At 43.7% G+C, this 18189-nt stretch overlaps 1 protein-coding gene across 2 annotated transcripts; it reads right to left on the minus strand.

Moving 5' to 3' along the window:
* Positions 1-1468: 1468 nt before the first annotated feature.
* Znf549 (zinc finger protein 549) lies at positions 1469-17253 on the minus strand. Of its 2 annotated transcripts, XM_071604564.1 has the most exons (4): positions 17097-17253; positions 15140-15178; positions 6498-6624; positions 1469-4912 (listed from the first exon to the last, which is right to left on the minus strand). In XM_071604564.1, exons 1-4 carry the CDS (start codon positions 17172-17174, stop codon positions 3189-3191), a joined length of 1968 nt encoding a protein of 655 aa, XP_071460665.1. In that variant the 5' UTR covers positions 17175-17253; the 3' UTR covers positions 1469-3188. The 2 variants fall into 2 exon arrangements, with proteins under 2 accessions (XP_071460665.1, XP_071460666.1); XM_071604565.1 differs by lacking the exon at positions 15140-15178.
* Between the last annotated feature and the right edge of the window lie 936 nt (positions 17254-18189).

Below are 18189 nucleotides of genomic sequence, written 5' to 3' on the forward strand. Positions count from 1 at the left end.
ACTAAAAAAATAAATATTAAAATTCTCTCTCTCTCCTCTCTCTTTAAAAAAAAAAAAAAAAAAAATAGTACCTCAAAAGAAAACCTGGAATTTGTTTTACTCGGATATGGTAAACCAACAGTCACCAACAGAAATGGCTGTCGTGAAGAAAATGTTCACTCAAAAATGCCCAAAAGAGAAAAAAAATCCATGCCAAGAGAAAGGACAAGGGTCAGCCACGAACAAAAGGGAGGAGAGCTCAGCCCAGGGTCATGAGGAGACTTCTGCAAAAAGGAAGGGGCAGGGCGGGATAGGTGTGCCACGCTGAGACTGAAGAGTTTGATAATTCTGGGCCCCAGGGGTGACTCCTAGATGTCTGGACCCTGGGTCCTGGGGTGAGGCAGGGCAGCAGAAATACTGGCTTGCCATGACTTTAGTAAGATTGTTTGGAGGTGGCCTCTGAATTGGTTTGTATGTAAAAGTCACGATCCTGAGGGAGTCATTTATTATCTCTAGGAATTAGGTAGTCCTGGAAGGGGCAGTCCCCCTAGGACTGAAAACAGAGAAAACAAAATAAAACCAATACCATGCTATTGACAATAGCATCAGGATAGGGAATACTTGAGAGACATGTAAGATTTGGAAGACAATGCAGATAACTGAGCACTGCAGACAGTGAGAAGAGATACTTCATTACGGACTGAACACTTATTATGTCCTAAGTTGATCCAAAGATCAGATGTGTCCTTCTATACTTTAGGTTTTCTACTTATGTCCAGAATTGTAATCTAATTTTTAAAAATTATGAATACTAACCTGGTACAGAAACACTGACTTAGGATTATTCTTTCCACTGAGTTGCCTTTGTGCCTTCATTGAACATCAGCTGATTTATGTACATTCCACCTGTACTTTACAACTGCTACATTTATATTTCTGTGTTTATGCTAGCATCTTCATGTCCTGATTGATGTGTTCATAGCAAGTCTTGAGTTCAGGTCATATACTCCAACTTCCTTCTTTCCCAAAAGTGTTTGGACAGTCCTCGGTCCTCTGCATTTCCTTACCAATTCAGATCCAGTTGTTAATTTCTACATGAAGAGACCACTATGATTTTGACTGGTATTACATTCGACCTATGACCAATTTAGGACACAATGAGTGTTCAATCCCATGTATTTCAGTGTGTGTTCAAATACATGTATTTCTCCTCTCATTTAGGTCTGAATTTTTGTTTGGGGTATTTTAGTTTTTTGTGTATGTTTTGCAAATCTCGTTAATTAGGAATTTTCGATATCTTTCTGTATTGACTACATTTTCTTATTTTCTATATTGTCAGTACTTATTTTCTATATTATGCTCTGGTATTTGGGGCTTTGACCCAAGGGGTGGGGGGCAGGGACTGCCCTTCCAGGGCTGCCTAATATCTTTAAATCAGGTATATGTCTCTTCACCAAAACAAAAATTAGTAAAGGAAGAAATGGACCAATTAGATTTCATAATAAAGAACTTTTTTTTGGAAAACCAAGTGAAATAAAATGAATAGAAAGACAGACTGGGAGAAGACACAGGCTTATGTTTATAACAACACTTTTATCAAGATTACAGGAATAGCCGGGCACAGTGGCACGTGTCTGTAATCCCAGCAGCTTGGAAGGCTGAGGCAGGAAGATCACAAGTTCAAAGCCAGCTTCAGCAATTTAGGAAGGCCCCAAGCAACTCAGCAAGACCTGTCTCTAAAATATAAAAAGGGGCAGGGTCTGGGGTTGTGGCTCAGTGGTTAAGCATCCCTGGGTTCAATCCCCAGTAGTTTTTATACCCCAAAATTTGCATCTATGCCTTTCTGGTAAACCAGACTATGTGGTGACATAGATGTATGTATATGGTTAGGGATTCATCTCTTAAGTACAGGAGATTCCCACCAGTGGCAGCAGATGGAAAGCAATGAAGATAATTCTCATCTGTGACACCTGGATACCTAGATGAGCCACAAAGCCAACACTTTGACCCAGGTCTATTTTCCTTCAAGCCTTGCTTTCCTGCCTGTGCAGGAGTCAACTCAAAATTAGTCCAGCAGTGATTGAGGTCCATTAAACCTAGGTCATATATCCTGATAAAAGATTGGCCACAGCAGAAGGAAAGGTCCAGAGAACCTAAGAATTCCTATGCATCCCCAAACAATGCCATGGTAGTAACATGGACATGTTTGGATGACCTACGGTGAGACACATTCTTTGTACTTGCTGTGATCTTCTCCAACCCCTACTTATTGCACTAGATCTCTGGACCAATTATTCTTACCTGGCTCATCCAGCCAATAACACCTACCTGATTCTGCCCTTCAGGGGACATAGCTACACTGAAAGAGTGTTAGAAAATATGGAGCATCACTAAGAACACAGGAACAACCCATAAGTATCACAGCACTGGAGTCTGTCATAAATGCCTCTTCTTAGTAAGACTGTTAGACCTACAAACACAACTGACACCCAAACCATATAACTAGGACCACACAGCTCTGCATTATTTTCTAGAAGACCTTGGGAAGCAATGACAATGAAGACTACTTCTACAATCATACTGTGCCCTTGGAGCACTGAAAGCTGAGGCCCACAGACTGTTCACCATTCATGGCAAAAGGACACAATTCTGTTCCAGACCCACACCACACAATACGCACAACCTCCCAGATTAAAGATGGCTTAGGTAATACCAATAAGGTGTTTATCAGTGCATATATCAGCACATGGTGATACAGGCCACTTCCCTCTTGGGTGATGTGGAGCAGGAAAAATTCCACAATGGCAACCACACAGAAAAAACAATATGCATACAAAAGGTAAACCTCTGCAGACCACCAGAACCCAGACTGCTCTGCAGGGTCTTGTCTATGCCCTGAACAGTTCAGCAGAATGGAAGAGGACCCTGTCAGGCTCACATTCACCAAGGCTCCCTTCAGGGTTTGGTGAGCACACACATCTGTATCCGCCCCCAGCCCCCACAAGTGCATCAGAGTGACTGATGGGGCACTGGGATATACCACAATGTAGTGTCTGCTTCAGTACTAGGTGGGTTACAAAGTGCAAGTTAGGGCACTAAGCTTCCCAAGCACTTGGGTCCTGTAGCGAATCTTCCAATTGTTGATCTTCAGAGGTATGAGGTTCAACTTTTGTGTGGCAGATCAGATGAAAGGTCTGTTCCATGAAAGGCTAGAGCCTTCCTCTTGCATGAATGTTTTGGTGCCTGACAAGGGAATATCTCTTGTTGAAGGCTTTCCCACATTCACTGCACTCATAGGGTTTTTCTCCTGTGTGGATCCTCTGGTGCTCAATGAGTTTGTTTTTGTAAAGGAAGGACTTCCCACAAGCAGTACAGATGAAAGGCCTCTCTCCGCTGTGTGCTTTCTGATGCTGAATGAGGCTGGTGCGATGTCGAAAGCATTTCCCACATTCACTGCACTCACATGGCTTTTCTCCAGTGTGGGTCCTCTGGTGCTCAAGAAGTCTTTTTTTGTGGCTGAAGCCTTTCCCACACTCACTGCAGTTGTATGTTTGTTCTCTGATGTGAATTCTCTGGTGCTGAAGAAGTTTATCCTCAGTGTAGAAGCCTTTCCCACATTCTCTGCATTGGTAAGGCTTTTCTCTAGTGTGGATTCTATGATGCTTTAGAAGTGTTTGTTTACAGATGAAGGCTTTCCCACACTCACTGCACTCATAAGCCCGTTCTCCTGTGTGAATTCTCTGATGCCGAATGTAGTCAGAAGACCGAATAAAGGACTTCCCACATTTAATGCACACATAAGGCTTTTCTCCAGTGTGGACTCTCTGATGCTCAAGAAGTCTTTTCTTGTGGATGAAGGCCTTTCCACATTCATTGCATTCATAGGGCCTTTCTCCAGTGTGCATTCTCTGATGATCAAGAAGTGATTGTTTGTAGATGAAGGATTTCCCACATTCACTACATGCATAAGCCCTTTCTCCACTATGAATTCTCTGATGTCGAATGTGGTCAGAAGACTGAATAAAAGATTTCCCACACTCAATGCACACATAAGGTCTTTTTCCAGCATGGATTCTCTGCTGGTGCCCAACAAATGTTTGTTTGTGACGGAATGATTTCCCACATGTATTGCACACATAAGGCTTTTCTCCATTATGGGTTCTCTGATGCTCAACAAGAGAGTATTTGGAGCTCAGGGATTTCCCACATTCAACACACACATAAGACCTTTCTCCAGTGTGGATTCTCTGCTGATGCCCAATGAGGGTTTGTTTGTGGCGAAATGATTTCCCACATGTGTTGCACACATGAGGCTTTTCTCCATTATGTGTTCTCTGTTGCTCTACAAGTAAGTATTTGGAGCTCAGAGATTTCCCACATTCACTATGTTCATTAGCTTTTTCTCCAGTGTGAACTCTGTGATGTTCAATGGTGTGAACCCTCTCATTGAAAATTTGCTTGAATCTGCTATGTTTGTACTGTCTTGGCTGAATATGAAAGGTCTCTTGGCTTCTCAGTGAACATTCTCTGCCAAGGACAGTCTGATGCTGCAGAAGGTCGAGACTGGCTGGGAAGTCCTTCTCTACATCTCTGCATATAAAAAAGCTATCTGACACAGGGACTCTGCAGATGAGCAAGGCTCCGTTCTCTCCCCTTATGATGTGTTTCTCTCCACTGTGTTGCTTCTGGTTCTGTTTTAGTTTCAAACTTAATGAGAACTGTTTTCCACATGTCACACATATGTATGGTTTCTGCCCCAGAAGTATTCCCTGGTGTCCAGTCAGGTGCAAAGAGTCTTTTGTGAACTGGATACACATCTCACAGGGATGAGCATTTGAAATAGAAGGACTTGGTGCTGGAGTTCTGGCCTGTGATATTCCTATGGAAAGAATCTGCTCAGAATGGCCCATTTTCTCTACTCCATGCCAACAACCTGAAAGCACAAGAATGCAGGTGAAGGGTGACTCTGGTGGGAGGAGACGGCCCAGCAGGAGAATCCCTAGGTTTGTTTCTAGGACAAAAGAGCTAGGGTAGGTCAAAAAACATAAGGTTGTTTGGTAGTGAGCCTCCAGGGTTCAGAATGTAGGAGAGGCCCTACAACCATCAAGAAAACATGGAACGGGTGTCGTTGTGGGAAGACGGGCAGGGTCTACACCTCCTTCCCATGTCAGTGGTTCTCAGTGTGACCTGTCTTCTGGAGACAGGTGAGAACTGCATAGAAGGTGTGTCCTACCCCAAGAAAGCACAGCTGCACCAAGGCAGCTGGTGCTTTCAAGGCTACTTAAATACTTAAACATGTCTCACAGCTCATGAGGTGTGGGCTAATGTTGGAGCAACTACAGAAGCAGAGGAACCGGAGAGATGCAGTGGATGTAGAGGTAGGGAACAGCCAGGGATCAGAAGTCACAGCTGAAGTGACAAGTAGGCAAAATGACAAGTAGGTGGAAGAAATATAGGAATAAGGTATGACCATGAGCCTTGGCATCAAAACAGTGGGGAGCACAAAACATCTGCCTGATATGATTTGAGCTCAGCCCTGAATGTGTACCCTCCCACAGTTTCAGCTCACAATTCCAGAACCCATATACCCTTCTTGTTAAGACTGGAAACTTGGGTTGATAACGTGTTGGGAAACCATGTAGTTCAGCACGTACTCCCCTCGTGGCCTAAACCAATCATTTCAAATGAATCCCCCTCTTGTAGTAACCAATCACCCCTACCCAACTTGTTCCCGCCAGTGACTGTGCTAATCGAGTTGTTTTATGATTTTCCCGCCATGTGTGATAATTTGCTAAGAGATGCTATGATGTATATGAAGTCCTTCCCTTCCCCAAAGAGTGTATAAAACTGCTGTAAACCCTGGGCTCGGAGCCTCTCAGCGTCACCAGTTGCTGTGTGTGTGGAGGACTGAGTTAGCTCGCAATAAACGCCTCTTTGCTGTTTAAAAAAAAAAAAGACTGGAAACTTCTGCACCCTGCCAGGGAACACTGTTCTCCCCTACCTCCACTCAAGTTGGGAGAACATTTGGGACCTGAAGGTAAAGTCCTAAGGGAAAACAGGTAACTGAGTGACTAACACGAGCTCAGATCATCCTAACCCATGAAAGATGACAGAAGAGAAATTTACTACAGAAAAATCTTGAAGGGGGTGGGGGGCAGGTCCTACTGTCACACCCTAGTGTTCCCAACACATGTAGCATGTAAATACCTGTGATTCCTAGGTAGGCAGGTGCCAAGAAAAGCCCACTAAAGTCCAGGGAACCCTCAGCAGTCACTTTAGCAGAGTGGCAAAACCAAGTGGCAGTGGTTGGACAGACTGCAAGATTCTGAACACCAACACTAACTACAAGCTTCAGAACAGCAGAGGCTAGGGCTGCTAGGGCTAGGGCTAGCCCAGGCCTGACAATCAGCAGTGTCAGGAGGCCAGGGAGTGGGCAGAGGTCATGGTCCTGCTCTGGGAAGGACAGGGGAACGAAAGGAAAGCACAGAGCCCAGCAGTGTGGTTGTGAGGGACCTTACCCATTGAGGCCACGAGTGTAAAGGTCTCCAGCATCACATCATGATACAGATGTTTCTGAGCGTCATCAAGGAGCCCCCACTCCTCCTGGGAGAAGTACACAGCGATTTCCTCAAAGGTCACATGGCCCTGTCACAATGGGGCAGATGAGTTCATGAGCAGCCTCAATACCCAGGTCCCTGGTACCTCACCCTCCACCCTACCTCCCCAATGCAGAGGAAACACAGACCCTGATGTTACTGTTCCCTGCCACCCCTCACACCCAGTGATCACATCTCCAGCTCTCATGACCACAAGGTGAAATGGAGCATCATCTGAGCTCTGGGCCTGGTATGTAGAATCTCAGCCACGCTCCTGCCCAATTCCCTGGGGCCCCAGATCATGCCACCTATACCCATCTGTGCTCAACTCCAGGGTTTAAGTCCTGAACACATCCATTAACACTCCCTCTCCATCTGCTTATTGCTCTGGAGCCTGAAGTTCCCTCGTATCTCCAGACCATGATGGCTATATCCCTAACAACACTACTTCCCTGGTCCATCTCAGATCCTGCTCTGCTTCCCCGTGTCTTGTTGCTCATGTGCTTGTCAAACACCCAGGGCACAGTACCCTCCAGTCTTCTATACAGAAAGCCAGAGGCAGTTCCAGCATCTCCAAGACCATTCCAGTGGCCTGGCTCCTCATTCTAGCACTGGAGTCCTGGGCAAAACTCAAGTAGCCAGGGTCTCTTCTTCCTTGTTACTGACCTTGCTGCCCTACTCTGACAATGGCTTTCGAACTCAGTCCCCAATTATCTCACTCCAAGCCGAAGGATTCTCCCAGGGATTTCATCTGCTTCTAGCCTGAGCTGCCATCCTGTCAGAACACCTCAGGCTCCAGAAAGAGTCATTGAAAAGACAGTCAACAGAGGGCAGAACCACTAGCCCTGGCCTCAGTGTCATTTGACCTCCATTGCTGCTTCGCCCTGAATGAATCTCTTATCCATCCCCCAGTTAAAGCCCCTTCTGCCAGTCAGATCCATTCCCCATCGTATCCTTACACACCCTCATCGTCTCCATGATGATCACTACTTTGACCCAGCGACCACACAGGAACCCAGCAACTAGACAATATTTTGCCCACCCTTCCCCACCAGCAGCACTGCCACTATGGCCTGAAGGGCCACATCTTTGATCTGCCCCAGTCCACATGCCAACCACCAGCCAGTGAAAGCCTCCACTAGAATGCCTTCCCTCAGCTCTTCCAGCTGCTGCACACCTGACGCTTGCACTCCGCTGCCCCCAAATGGGACTCCACATCTGAAAACCTACCACCACTATCTCACAACAGCAAACACACAGTTGAACAGGCTGGAAAATGAACACTCTAACACTTGTAAGACACAGGACAAATTGCTGTCCCCGTGACTAGAAAAACAGACAAAAAAAATACAAGGAGTAGAGGCTTCCGGAGTTGACTCATGAAAAGAAACCCCACAGAAGCTGGGTTAGGAAAGCTGGACTACAAACCATGATCTTCTCGAGGTTCAGTGGGAACAACTTTGAAAGCTAAAAACCCCAGGAGGACTCAGTGATAGGAGTCCATAGCACTCATTCTTCTAAACAAAGCACTCCCTCGGATACCTGAGTTGACCTGAGCCTAATCTGCAAGGTTAACAGCCTGAGGGGAAGGGAAATACCCACTAACTCACTCTGGTAGTCGTCTTGAACTGCCAACTTATAAACTTGAGAAAGGCTTGTGGATTTTAGTTCAGAAGCATAGGCTCACTAAAAACTGAGACCTAATGGCAGTAATTAGAATGCTTCCTCTCCCCCAAACACCTTACTGCATTACTAAATGCTTCCTCTCCCCCTTCTTTCCTCTCTCACTACATTACTATTTACAACAGCTTCTTTTACCAGATATCTGCATCTGGCTAACAAGAAAAAAATTATAAAGCATACCAAAAAGCCAAAAATGAATAAATAAATAAATAACCACAATCTGAAGAAAAAGAGCAAATATGAAAACCAGACCTTGATGTTAGAATCATGAACCCTGTGATTCAGATGCTGAGCGCTCTAATGGATAAAGGAAAGAGAATACACAAGAATGGACAGAAATCTTGAGAAAGAATCAGAAATACAGATCAAAAACACTGTACCAAGATGAAGACTGCCTCTGAAGGGCTAAGCAGATCAGAGAAGGCTGAGAAGAGAACCCACAAGTTTGAGGATAAATAGAAACTTCAAAAATAGAAAAGTAAAGTGCACAAACACAAAATCCCCAATAAATAAAACAGAACAAAAATAAAACCAGGATATCCAATGATTATGAGAAAATTACAAAACGTGTGACATACTAGGATACAAGGAGAAAAAGGAACAGAAGAAATATGTGAAACCATAATAACTGCAATTTTTCCAAATTCATGCCAGACACCAAACCCCAGATTCAGAAAGTTCAGTGATCACTAAGTAGGATAAATACCCCCAAAAAACTACAACTAAGCATTATTATGCTTCATTTGTACATTATCAAAGATAAAGAACCCTGAAAAAAGGCTGAAAGAATAAATACTTTATGTAAGAGCAAAGATAAGAATCATATCTGACTTCTCTTCAGAAATCATGCAAACATGAAGAAAGTAAAGAAGTATCATGAGAAAAAAAATGCACCAACCTAAAGTTATGTACCCTGTGAAAGTATCATTCAGAAGGGGGAAAAAAAACTACAGAGACTTTCTTGGACAAACCAAAATCAAAGATTGTTGTAGCTAATAAAAATGTCTTCAAAAAATATTAAAAGGATGGATAAAAAAAATGTGGCATTTATACACAATGGAGTATTACTCTGCATTAAAAAATGACAAAATCATAGAATTTACAGGGAAATGGATGGCATTAGAGCAGATTATGCTAAGTGAAGCTAGCCAATCCCTAAAAAACAAATGCCAAATGTCTTCTTTGATATAAGGAGAGTAACTAAGAACAGAGTAGGGTCGAAGAGCATGAGAAGAAGATTAACATTAAACAGGGATGAGAGGTGGGAGGGAAAGGGAGAGAGAAGGGAAAATGCATGGAAATGGAAGGAGACCCTCAGAGTTATACAAAAGTACATACAAGAGGAAGTGAGGGGAAGGGGAAAAATAATACAAGGGGGACAAACGAATGTCAGTAGAGGGGGCAGAGAGAGAAGAGGGGAGGGGAGGGGAGGGGAGGGGGGATAGTAGAGGATAGGAAAGGCAGCAGAATACAACAGACACTAGTATGGCAATATGTAAATCAATGGATGTGTAACTGATGTGATTCTGCAATCTGTATATGGGGTAAAAATGGGAGCTCATAACCCACTTGAATCAAATTGTGAAATATGATATATCAAGTACTATGTAATGTTTTGAACAGCCAACAATAAAAAATTAAAAAAAAAATATATTAAAAGGAGACGGTCATCATTATATAAAATACATGTATGAAGATGTGAATTTGGTGTCAACATACCTTATATATAATCAGAGATATGATAAACTGTGGTATAAAGGTGTATTAAGAATCGTAATGCAAAAATTAATTAATTAATTAATTTTAAAAAATATTAAAATAAATTGTGTTGCGGGGTGGGGGCAATACTGGGGATTAAACCCAAATTGAGCTCTACTGCTGAGCTACATTCCCAGCCCTTAAAAAAAAAAAAGAGAGAGAGACAAATCCACTAAATTCCCCAAGCTAGCTTCAAACTTTGAATCATCCTGCCTCAGCCTCACTGGCAGCTGGGATTATAGGTATGCACCATCACATCTAGGTTAGAACTCTCCAGAGAGCAGAAAAAATGATACAGACCAGAAACACAAATCTACATAAAAGAAGAGCATTAAAGAAGAAATAGGTAAAAGTAAAATGGAAAAACTGCATTTTTGTTATTCATAAACTAACATCATAGTTCATTCATAATTATGATCAACAAATTTGATTATGTTTGCCTGTATTTTATAAATAAAGCAATTTTATAAATAAAGTGAATGACAGAATGATATGAGAGAGCAAGGGCAAATGACAGGAATTATAAGGGGGCAGGAAGGCAGAATTATTAATTTAAGGACTATTTTAAGTGCCCACAAAAACAGGACAGTGCTATTTGGATGTGGACTTGGATTAGTTTCAAAGGTGCACTGAAAACCACAGGGTACTTAGTAACTGCAGAACACCAACTCCCACAGCCAGAAACCATACAAAGTCCACTATCAAATCACAATGGAATTAACCTACAAAGCAATAACAGAAAGAGATGGAAAACTACACAAAGATGGACATTAACAACACTTCTAAATGACTCATGGATCAAAATCGAAACATTCCAGAGAAATTTAAATGAAATGAAAACAGAACTTACCAAACCTGCATGTTACAGTGAAAGCAGTGCTTGGAAGAACGGTTATGGGGCTAAACCAAATATCAGAAAGAAGAAGAGACCTTGCATTAATCATCTAAACCTGAAAAAAAAAAACATACTAGAAAAAAAATAAGAGCAATTTAAATCTGAAGTAATTAGAAGGAAAGAAATAACTTGAACACAAGTCGATGAGAACGAAAACAGGAAATCGATGGAACTAGTAAGTGGTTGGGGGGGGGAGTCAATAAAAATTGATAAGCCCCTATTTAGCCAGACTAAGAATGTTAAGAGGGAGAACACAAATTACTAACATCAGATATGAAAGAGGGGACACCACTAAAGATCCCATGCAAATTACAAGGATAGTAATAGAAATACTACCAATAATTCTATGCCCACAATTTCATAAGCTGATGAAATGGATCGATTTCTTGAAAGACATAATCTGACAAAATTTACACAAAACCAAAATTATACCAACTCTCTACAATCTCTTTCAGAGGATAAAATTAGAAGAAATACCTACCAGTTCTACCAGTTATTTCTTTCTAGCCAGAATTATCCTATAATCAAAATAAAAAAGAGTATAAGAAAGAAAACTACAGACTAATACCCCTCATTACCACAGATGCAAAAATACTCAAGAAAATATTAGCAAATGGAATTCAACAATATATAAAAAGAATTATACACTACAATCAAGTAGGACTTATAAGGCTGACTGAATTTTCAAAAGTCAATTAATGTAACCCATGACATCAATAGATTAAATAAGAAAAAAAATATGACTATATCAATTGATAGAGAAAAAGCATTGGACAAAGTCTGACACTCATTCATTATAAAAATGAAATAAACCAGGAAGAGAAGGGTACTTTCTCAACTTGATAAAAGCTATCTATAAAAAACCTGCAGAAGATATATTTAATGATGAGAAATTCAAAGCTGTTCCACCAAAATCAGGAACAAGGCAAGAATGTCCCCTCCCACCACTGTTTTTCAATATCACACTGAAATTCCTCACTAACACAATAAGAAAATGAAATAAAAGGTATCTGGAGTGAAAGAAAGAAAACTGTATTTTTTTAATGAATGACATGACTGTCTACATAGAAAACCTGTAAGAAATGACCAAAAAAACTCCTAAAACTAAAAAAATATATAGAAAGGTTACAGGATAAAAGGTTACTATATAAGTCAGTTTATTTCCTATGTATCAACAATAATTTGAAATTACAACATGATGCCACTTACATTGGCACCAAACAATGAAATACTTAGGATAAATCTAAATGATATATAAGATCTATATGAGGAAGAGTACAGAACTCTGACAAAAGAAATTTTAAAAGAACTTAAAAATAGATATTCTATGTTCCTCAGTAGGAAGAGTCAGTGTTGTTCCATGTCAGTTCTTTACCATTTGGCCTACAAATTCAATGCAATCTAAGTCAAAACCCCAGCCAGGTGTTTTGCAGACATGGATCAACTGATTTTAAAACTTACATGGAAAGGCACAAAGTCAGAAGAGCCAGCCCAGTACTGAAGCGTAACAAAGGGCTGGAGACCCGACCCCGTCCAACTTGAAGACTGACTAATGAGGTATCTTAATAAGACAGCGAGGAACTAGTGAGAGAATGGATAAACAGTCCAGGGGAACAGAAGACAAGTACATAGAAAGACTCACATAAAAGTCAGCTGCTCTGCCAGATGTGTTCCCAGCAACTAGAAGGCTGAGGTAAGAGGATCAGAAATTTGAGGCCAGTCTCAACTTAGCAAGGCCCTAAGCAACTTAGAGAGATCTCATCTCAAAATGAAAATTTAAAAAAGGGGCTGGGGATGCGACTCAGTAGTTAAGCACCTTTGGGCCCAATCCCCAGTACCAGAAAAAAAAAAAAAAAAAAAAAAGTCAAACTATCTTTGAAAAAGCAGTAAAGACAATGGAGCTACAAGAACTTTTTCAACAGAACTGAACATCTGGATATCTGCACACCAAACAAAGTAAGAGAAATCTCACAGCCTTCACGTAAATTAACTGAACATGTACCACAGACTAAATGCCAAATGTAAAATGATAGAATTCCTAGAAGATAACACAGGAGAAAATATGGATGACTTTGGGTTTGTTTACTTTTTTTAGAGAGCATCAAAAATGAAATCCATGATAACTAGCTAAATTTACTTAAAATGCAAAATTTCTGCTCTGTGAAGGACACTGTGCTAAGAATGAAAGGCCACAGACCAAAAGATTTGCAAAAGAAACATCTGATAAAGAACTGTTATGTGTAACATCAAAAGGTGTCTTCAAGAATTCTTAAAAATCAAGAAGAAATCAACCAACATAATTTAAAAATAAGTCAAAGATGGAAACATTAAAGATATGAAGATGGAAAATAAACACATGGAAAGATGCTCTATATCATGTCATTAGGGAAATGCAAATCAGAACAAGACACTTCTACATGGAACAGATGCCACTATGTGCTGATGAAATGTGGAGTAGCAGAGGACTCTCTGCTGGTGGGAATCAACAGTGGAACAGCACCACGGAAGGCAGTCTGGCCGTTTTCTACGAAGCCAAACACCCTTGTCATATGACCCAATAGTACAGATCTTTAGTACTGACCCAAAGACATCACAAACCTGCCACACAAAACCCTGGACCTGGACGTTTACAGCAGCTACAGGTAAAACTGCGAAAGCTTGGAAGCCACCAAGAGGTCCTTAGGGAGACGAATATGTGAATAAAACACTGCTGCACACTGAATGATTCCTACTATATGGTATTTTGGAAAAACAAAATTATGGAAATGGTAGAAAGATCAGTGATCTTTAGGGGCTGGAAACGGAAAGGATGAATAGAGGACTTTAACAGCAAAGGAAATACTCTGCACGATGCCCTCATGATGAATACATGTTTCTCTGCATTTGTCCAGTCTGTTATGTGTCACACCAAGAGTAAACACAAGATGAACTTGGTGACTATGGGCGATTATGATGTGCAGGCATAAATTTAATGGCAACAATCGTACCACTCTGGTGAGAAATACTGATAATAAGTGAGAGCCTGCATTATGGTTTAGCTGTTAGGTGTCCACCAAAAGTTCATGTGTGAGACAATGCAAAAAAGTTCAGACATGAAGTGAGTGGGTCATAAGTTTTAACCAAATCATAATCCCCTGACAGGGATTCATTGGGTGATAACTGTAGGCAGGTAGGGTATGGCCGGAGGTAGTTCACTGGGGCATGCCTTTGAGGTTTGTATTTTGACCCTGGTGAGTGAGCACTCTGTCTGCTTCCTGGCATGTCCTGGGCCACTTTCCTCCTCCACTCCTCTGCCACAATGTTCTGCCTTACCCTGGGCCCAACGCAATGGAGCCAGCTATCTACGGACTGAGACCTTTGAAACTGTGATGCTTAAATAAACTTTTCCTCCTCTAAAACTGTTACTGTCAGCAATGAAAAGCTGACTAAAACAGTATTCGTGTGCAACAACAGGAGTATTTGGGAAATCTCTGTACTTTGCTGTCAATTCTACTATGAGCTTAAAAGTGCTCTAAAAACAAAAACCGACTTTAATAAAAATATTTAAGTAAAAAGATAAATCTCCTCATGATAGTATTTCTTTTACATAATCCTACCATTTATGTTCCACCTCAGCAACTGGCACTTCCACACTTTCATTCATTAATGCCAAAAATGTTGAGGTCATTCCTGATTGCTCTCTTACCATATCCAGCAGAAAATCATCCCTGTTGACAAGAGACTGAGAAACTCCACTCCGCCCCCCACTTCAGATTCACAGGTATGTAGGCTCCTATTGGCACTCACCAGGAGTGTTAAAAAAGCCTTAAATCTGTGTTATAAAATTCCCTGCTTTGCTTCAAACCCTCCACGTTTCCTGCACCCCTGGTAGAGGCCTTTGCTCCTCAACCTGCCACTCCGGGATAACTCCTATCCCTCCTTCTCTGTTCCCAGAAGGCACGACAGAGACTTGCAACTTCTTCAACCCCCCCAAGCCATTCTCATCTCCTAGCACTTGGACATGCAATTTGTTCCTTTGCCCAGGAAACGTTCCAGCACCTCATCCTATTAGCTGACTTAGAAATATAATTTCTGACCATAATTAAGGATCCTGGGCCTCAGGTGACCCCAGGGTTCCAAGGATTCAGGACACATCAAGTCCCAGGACACCACTATCACCTGAATTTGTGTACTAGGATCATGGGTGTGAGGAGCAAGGTCAGTGAGGGTCTGGGACTTCTTTACCTACCTGTGATGGTTCCTCAAACCCTTCTGCTGCCATGGAACTCTGTGGAAAGAGGGTGTCTATGAGATAAGGATTAGAGTGGAACCTGTGGAGGCTTAGTTATTCCCTCCTGCCTTGCTCTGAAGAGCTTTCTCAGGCTGGCATTTAACCTCAGATCCTCAGCCCACTGAACAAAGACCTAACCTCTCTGAGGCTGTCTTCACTCATAAAATGGAAACAATCATGGTGGCTACCTCCTGGTAGTGTTATGCATGTCCAACGCTAAGTTTAGCTGTTAGTGACCACAGATCAAATTTCTATAATGTTTTTGAAAATTTGGGTGTTTTTAATCTGCCATTTAAGATTTCATACAAATGTGATATTGTATCAAATAATTAAGAGTTTCTGTGATTTTCCTTATGGCACCAAATATATGGTTATTTTCCAATATCAGTTCTCTAATTGGTACCAATTGGGCACTCTACCCTTCAATTTTATTCTGCAACTACCTACCTGTAATCAGCATCTGCACCCATATGTTTAAGAACTCAGGCATACAAAACTACCCTTACTTCAGATGCCAGTAACTTTAATGCTCAGGCCACCTATAATGCTATCCAATTTGGACACAAATCTGGGAGTTACATTACCCCTTCTTTAAGTTTCACAATTAGCTAGATTCACTCACAGAATTCAGAAAAACTCAACTTACATTTACTGGTTTATTATTAAGAGTGTAACACAGAAACAACAAAATGTATAGGTTTCATATGTCAAGATATTGGAGGAAGAGAAGATGTGCATCCAGGCCCCTTCCGGACGTGTGACACTCCCAACACTTCCAAGTGTTCCCAACTTGAAAGCTTTCTAAATCTCTTTGTCCAAGATTTTATATGACCTAATTCCCAGCTCACCTTTCCTCCCCGAAAGCCTAAGGAGGGACTGAAAGTTCAAATCCTATGATCACTAGGTCTATCTGGGTGATCAGCCCTACTTTGAGGCTCTTTAGGGACCTCACTGTAAGTATTGTCACCCTTAGTCATTTAATAAAACTCAGGTATTTTGAGAAGGGGCTTGTAAGGAAAACCAGACACTTCACTGAGGAAATTACAAGGGTCCTAGTTCTTTCTTACCAATGCCTGGCAAAGACCAAATGTTTGTATGAGGGCACAGGGACATGTTGTCATTTCAATTTCAAGTTGCTTGAAAGAATTTGTTAAGTCTGGAGCTAAAGTTTGCATTTCCAAGGAGAAGCAGAGGCACCTGTGCACTTGCTGGGCCTGGCCTGCTTCGCTAGCCAGGCTTTTCTCAGGCTCCACAAGAATGAGCTGTCTGCTGTGTCTTCAGAACGGTGAACTACACAGATTTCTTAAGTCCATCGTCCTAGGCGGGCTCCTTAGTCCTCTGACACAACCCTTGGAACCAGGGGCCCTCCCATCTGGAGGCAGCCAGCCAAGGCCCACCCACTCCTCCCCACCCTCCGGCCCCAAGCTCTCTTCATTCTAGGCTCACCTCAGAGTAAACCCATTGGGTTTCCCCTCTAAATCTGAACCTCGGGTTTGAGACTGTCACCACTTGGACATCACAAAGCCGTCCCCTCTTCTGACCTCCCTACAACTACACTCCAGGGCATTTCAGAGCCACCACAAAATCCAAACCCTCATCTCTCCCTGAAACCTGCGCCCCCTCGGCTCGTTCAGTCGTGCAGATAAGAAGAGAACTCGGCGGGGTCCTTCACCAGGAGCACCAGAGTCCCGCCGCGCCACCGTCAAGATCTAGCAAGACTCATCACTCCTGTCCCTCGGTCCTCTCCGCCAGCTCTACCGCAGGCTGCTGGACACTGAGCAGCCTCTGAAGTGCTTCAAAACCCTCACTCGGGGCGCTCTCCCAGCTCCCGCAGACCCGGGGAGCCGGGCTGCAGGCCGGTGCTGGCGGCCCGACTCGGGGTCCGGGACGCGGGCGGCGGCGTCGCAGCACTCACCGCGGGGCGCGTCCGCTCGGCCGCCGCCATGGGTCCGCGGGACGGCGAGGTGCGCGGCGGGGCGCCGCAGAGTCCCATCCGCGCCTGCACGCACGCGAAGCCTCCGGCCGCACCGCCCAGGCGACCAGGAGAGGCTGCCAGGGCCGGCCAAGGCCGCGAGAGCACTGCCGCAGCGCAAGAAGTCCCGCCGGACGCACGGCGCGCTCGCGGAAGCGCCGCCTCGGCTAATTAGCCCAGGCGCGCGCGGTGTTCTGGGTAGTCAGTGCCCGCCCGAGCTGGCGGAGCGCAGGGGCAAACCCCGGAGGAAGCCGGCCGGGCGGGACGGAGATCGGGACGGAACCCGGAGGAAGTCGGCAGAGAAGGACGGAGATCCGCACGGAACCCGGAGGAAGCCGGCCGGGCGGGACGGAGATCGGGACGGAACCCGGAGGAAGCCGGCAAGGCCGGACGGAGATCGGGGCGGAGCCCGGAGGAAGTCGGCCGAGAAGGACGGAGATCCGCACGGAGCCCGGAGGAAGCCGGCAAGGCCGGACGGAGATCGGGGCGGAGCCCGAGGACCGGGCCAGGGCGGGCTGTGGCGGGGCGCTGGCTTACCCCTGGGTCGGGGGCGTGAGGCGTAGACGCCACACAGGTCGCGAGGGAGTCCGAGTGCTTATCATTTGTTCCCCTTGGTTTTCTTGTATGTGCTGAGGGCACCAGGAAGAAAACTTGGAAGGCGATTCTCAAGTGATTTTGCCTCGATACGATTCCAGGATAAAAACGAGATGTGAGGGCGACATCCCCTGTGGCTTGGGGTTAGAGTCCCGCGGCCAAACGACGGATTGCTGCGGGCGGCGTGCTGACGGCGACAGCGGACCCGACTGAGCGCCCTTGGTTCCTGTCCGCGGCTGCGGCGGGACGGTAGCTCTGAAGAACAATGGGAATGGCCACTTTGAAAAAAAAAGTTCTAGGTCAATAGATATCCAAGGGGCTGGGGTGGTGGCTCAGCGGTAGAGCGCTCTCCTAGCACGCATGAGGCACTGGGTTCGATCCTCAGCACCATATTAAGGAAATAAATAAAAATAAAAACAAAGTTATATTTAAAAAAAATAGA

The sequence above is a fragment of the Marmota flaviventris genome, chromosome 18, assembly GCF_047511675.1.
Source record: "Marmota flaviventris isolate mMarFla1 chromosome 18, mMarFla1.hap1, whole genome shotgun sequence".
In the NCBI taxonomy this organism is placed as follows: Eukaryota; Metazoa; Chordata; class Mammalia; order Rodentia; family Sciuridae; genus Marmota; species Marmota flaviventris.

Excerpts from the sequence above, each read along its gene's own strand:
- Znf549 (XM_071604564.1), bottom strand. The coding sequence starts at position 17,174 with ATGGGACTCTGCGGCGCCCCGCCGCGCACCTCGCCGTCCCGCGGACCC. Across the intron at positions 6,625-15,139 it reads GGTTTGAGGAACCATCACAG|GGCCATGTGACCTTTGAGGA; the intron begins GTAGGTAAAGAA and ends CCATTGTGACAG. Across the intron at positions 4,913-6,497 it reads TACACTCGTGGCCTCAATGG|GTTGTTGGCATGGAGTAGAG; the intron begins GTAAGGTCCCTC and ends TTGTGCTTTCAG.